Raw genomic sequence first — 4,372 nt, 5'->3', positions numbered from 1 at the left:
AAAAAAAAAAAAAAAAAAGGAGAAAAGAATTCTGACCAGGAAGGAAACACAACCCTCGGGAGAGACGGAAATTTAAAAATGTGAAACAACAAAAGAAAGAAAAGGGAAGGAAAAGGAAACTTTAGCAGAGGGCTCTGAATGGTGAAAGAGCAGAAGAAAAAGCTGATGTGGAGAAGCAATCAAGTTTTCATCAGATGAAAACTGAGAGTGACTAAACAATAAGAAAATATAAGAAATATACGAAGCTCCAAAAAAAACTACAGAGAAAGAAAGGAAATTTAAAAAGCAAGGAAGCCCCTTACCAAAAGGATGCGCCGAAGCTGTCTGGAGAGACGAACTGAATTTTCATGCAACCCTTCCCAGGCTTTGAAAGTTCTTTCACGATTTTCTACAAAAGTATTCCAGCAGTAAAAATAATCTTTAAAAAAAAACAAAAGAAAGAAAGAAAAAAAAAAGGCGGGGATATGGTAGTAGAAGATAGTTCGGGTTCCAAATCCAGGGGAAAGAAAGCAACCTGGCCCCATTTTCTCATTTCCTCAGGGCCTTGGCTCTGAGCCATTTACTCTTTTCTCTACTTGTAACCTTTAATTTCGGCTCCAAAGGTGAACCGGAATCCCCGCCCACTTCTTCCCCTTGTGCTTCCCCACTGACTCATTCGTTCTGCATCGCAATCCCGAATGCAGGCTGCTGCACTGCGCCTGCGCGGAAGGCCCTTTCGCACCTTTGAAGGTCATGATGGCTATTTGCACCCCGGCGCGGTGCAACCGCCTCAGCCCCTCAGGCTCAGCCTTGCGGTCCTCGCAGAAGTAGAGGCGCGCGGTGAAGATCCTCAGACTGAGGTTGGGGTTCCCTCGCAGAAAGTCGGCCACATGTCGGGCACAGTCGTAGCAGGGGCTCCAGGAGGTGAACCAGGTGACGCGGTAGCACCTGCCAGGGTCTAGGTCCCAGTCCGAGATGTAGCGGAGGAAGAGCAATTCCACGTGGCAGCCGGACTGGGGAGACAGAGAAGACCCCGCTAAAATTCACTGACTTTTATTGCGGCTCTGGTAGCCTTCGTCATTGTCTCCTGCAATGATCTTTGGGGATGCTAGGAGCTACTGTCCTTGTGTTACAGAGAGGCTAAGCAACTTGCTCAGAAGAGCACACCAGTAGGTAGAGCTGAACCCTTGGCTGCACTAGTCCTGCAGAGTGAAGGAAGGCTATGGGTTTTTGCGGAATGAGGAAGATGAAGTGCGCTGAGTCTGGAGGAAGCAGTGTCACACTACCTCACGGAAGATTTAATTTGTGTTTATGAAGTTGCTTTTTGCACCTTTTGAGAAGGAAAATGGCGGAAGTGCCTGTTGATGTAACATTGTGGAAATATACCTGGACCACTAGGTGGAGGTAGGACAGTTTATGAGGACCAGGTGAGAGGATCTGAAAAGCGGAAATAGATTTTGGTAAAGCAGACAGATGGGTGTTGTAAGAGAAGTACTAGGCACTGCCACGAAAAGTAAATTAAAGTGCTTGGTAAAATCAAAGCCTTCTGAAATAGAATGTGTCATGTCACCAGATAGGAAGCAGACTGGCATGTACCCAATACAAACGTAGGCAAAGAAAATTGCATGGTAATATAACCATCAACTAATGAGCCAGATGATGACCTTCCACCCCAGGGATGCTTCCCCGAGATTCCGCCAAGTCCAGACGTCACAGCATGTTAGGAGAAAGGAGATACCCACGGGCAGAAGTTTATGTAAACCCATCTGGATTTTGGTGAAAGAGTCTCTTGGAAATGTAATTCTCTCGGGTAGCTGAAAGATCAGTTTAATTAATCAATCGGCCGAGGCTTCTCTGAGTTTTCTGGGGATCACCATGTTGAATGTGTTCACTGGTCTATGATCCATGTGAACAGGAGGGAAAAGAGATCATTTGGAAAATAGAATTGAGCCACTGTTAATTTTTTCCCAAATTCTTCTTCCTTAATCTTCAAAATGCTTAAGACACAATTTGTTTTCACATTTAAAATTTCTGCTTGAACAAGCTGATAATAGTCTCCCAAATAAAATGATTTTAGCTTAATTAATCTCAAAGGCAATTCAGATGCTGAGGAAAGTGGGTAAAAAGTTTGGGAGCAGTTGTTCTTGGCATTGAAGGAAAGTGTGGCATTAGGGTGCCCAGCATTACTGGGGAAGAATTAAATCACATATTTTGGGCCACGTCTCATATGAGTGCATGGACATGGAAAAAGAAAGAAAAAAAGGATTTGAGGAATGTAATAGAGACACGAGTGCCAAAAAAGGATGGAAGTAATAGCATCAGCAGGTGGCTCTAAAAGCACTTACAGTTGACCATTAAACTGCTTGCAAAGCTGACTTTAATTGATACCTTATTGCGAAGATGACCAAAGTCCAGTGAAAAGGAAGTAGCACTGTCCCGCCTCTTCACTACATAGCACAGGTAGGTCTCATGCCGACCCTTAGCCCAGCGGACATTTTTGAAGTGGTAAAGAAACTTCCTCCGGTTCATCAAGAGGCTGTGGGTGAGAGGAGGGAGAGAAAATGCAAGAGTACAGTTTATTATCTGATCACTCTGCATTTTCCTTCAGCTTTTTAAAGAAGTCGTTACTTGGGCTAAACCAAAGAAGATACTCTGGCTTCCTCTGCTGGATGCCTGAGCCCTACTGAGCCCTATTGAGCCTGGAATCCATCATAAACTCCTTTTCCTGCTTATATTTAAGGCCAATTGAGAGACACTCATCAAGGACCCCAAACCCTTACCCACAAAACAGTCACCTCCTGCCACTGTCTCCTAGATGCTGATGACTTGGAATTACAATTAAATTTGTTCTTCAACAAGAAAACAAAACAAAAAATAAAAAACTTGTTCCTCAGTCCCATAATTATATTTTCAGATTTCCCCTCCAGTCTTTACCTAAGTGTCCAACTTGTACCTCAAACTCAAAATGATCAAAACAATATTCCTCAACTGCCCCCTGTCCTAAACTGCCTCTCCTTCTGACTTTGCCACCTCAGGTAAGCAGGTTAGCAGCCTGCAACCATCCTTGACTCATTTCTTCTTCCTCGGTCCTTATATTTAATTAATCATCTAAATGTGCTGATTCAAACCCCCCAATATATCTTGAATTTGTACCTTCTCTGTCTGCTGTTCTCTGCTTCGGTCCAAGCCCCCATTTTCTTCCTCTTTATCTGTTGTGCTGGCCTTTTAACTGGTCTCTCTACCTCCAGTCCCTCCAAAATAACATTCTCACACTGTCACCACCATGATCTCACAAACACCCAGGTGCACCATGCCATTCCCATGCTGAAGAGCCCCTGATGGTTCTCTTCTGCCCGCAGAATAAACTCCAAACTCTTTAATGTGGTGTTTAGGCCACTTTTTACAGTTGGACCCCAATCTAAATTTCTTTTTTTTATTTTTTTGAGATAAGGTCTCACTTTGTCGCCCAGGCTGAAGTGCACTGGCATGATCTTGGCTTATTGTAGCCTCGACCTCCCAGGCTCAGGCAAGTCTCCCAGGCTCAGCAGATCCTCCCACCTCAGCCTCCTGTGTAGCTGGGATTACAGGCACCCACCACTGTGCCCAGGTAACGTTTGTATTTTTAGTAGAGATGGTGTTTCACCATCTTGGCCAGACTGGCCTTGAACTCCTGACTTCAGGTGATCTGCTCACCTTGGCCTCCCAAAGTGCTGGGATTACAGGCGTGAGCCACTCCACCGGCCTATTTTTTAATGTATAAAAGTAATACCTGGCTGGGCGCAGTGGCTCACACCTGTTTTTTAGTGTGTAAGAGCAATACTTGGTTGGGCATGGTGGCTCACACCTGTAATCCCAGCACTTTGGGAGGCCGAGGCAGGTGGATCACCTGAAGTCAGGAGTTCGAGACCAGCCTGGCCAACATGGTGAAACCCCATTTCTACTAAAAATACAAGCATTAGCCAAGTGTGGTGGCAGGCGCCTGTAATCCCAGCTACCCAGGAGGCTGAGGCGACAGAATTGCTTGAACCCAGGAGGCGGAGCTTGCAATTAGCTACGGTCACGCCATTCCACTCCAGTGTGGGCAACAAGACCAAAACTCCACCTCAAAAAAAAAAAGAAAGACTAATATTTGATCATTGTCAAACTTGAATACTTGAATACTATGGAAAAATAGAAGAACTCTAAATTTTAAAATATTAAAGATTTTTAAAATCTCGAATATCATAGTGTCTAATGATAATTAGACATAGTGTCTAATGACAATGACTGTGAAGATTCTTGTGTTTATTCCTCTAGTCTTTCTACAGGCACATATTTACATAATTTGGATTATACTGATTGCATGTGTGATTTTGTACTCTGCTGCTTTTTTTTTTTTTTTTTTTTTTTTTTT

The 4,372-nt window shown here is 43.9% G+C and overlaps 1 protein-coding gene across 1 annotated transcript in view; it reads right to left on the bottom strand.

The window, feature by feature from the left end:
* AICDA (activation induced cytidine deaminase) overlaps nt 1–4,372 on the bottom strand; it is a 10,461-nt gene that overhangs the window by 1,735 nt on the left and 4,354 nt on the right. Inside the window, exons 2-4 of the mRNA XM_017894248.1 lie at nt 2,368–2,515; nt 722–992; nt 303–418 (exon numbers count right to left, since the gene is read on the bottom strand). Of these exons, the coding sequence (XP_017749737.1) occupies nt 303–418; nt 722–992; nt 2,368–2,515 (535 nt within the window). The remainder of the gene's footprint in view (nt 1–302; nt 419–721; nt 993–2,367; nt 2,516–4,372) is intronic.

This window comes from Rhinopithecus bieti, unplaced genomic scaffold (genome assembly GCF_001698545.2).
Source record: "Rhinopithecus bieti isolate Rb0 unplaced genomic scaffold, ASM169854v2 scaffold_23748, whole genome shotgun sequence".
NCBI classification, from domain to species: Eukaryota; Metazoa; Chordata; class Mammalia; order Primates; family Cercopithecidae; genus Rhinopithecus; species Rhinopithecus bieti.
The sequence above is the reverse complement of the archived record's forward strand: the minus strand, read 5'-3'. Positions and strand labels throughout refer to the sequence as shown.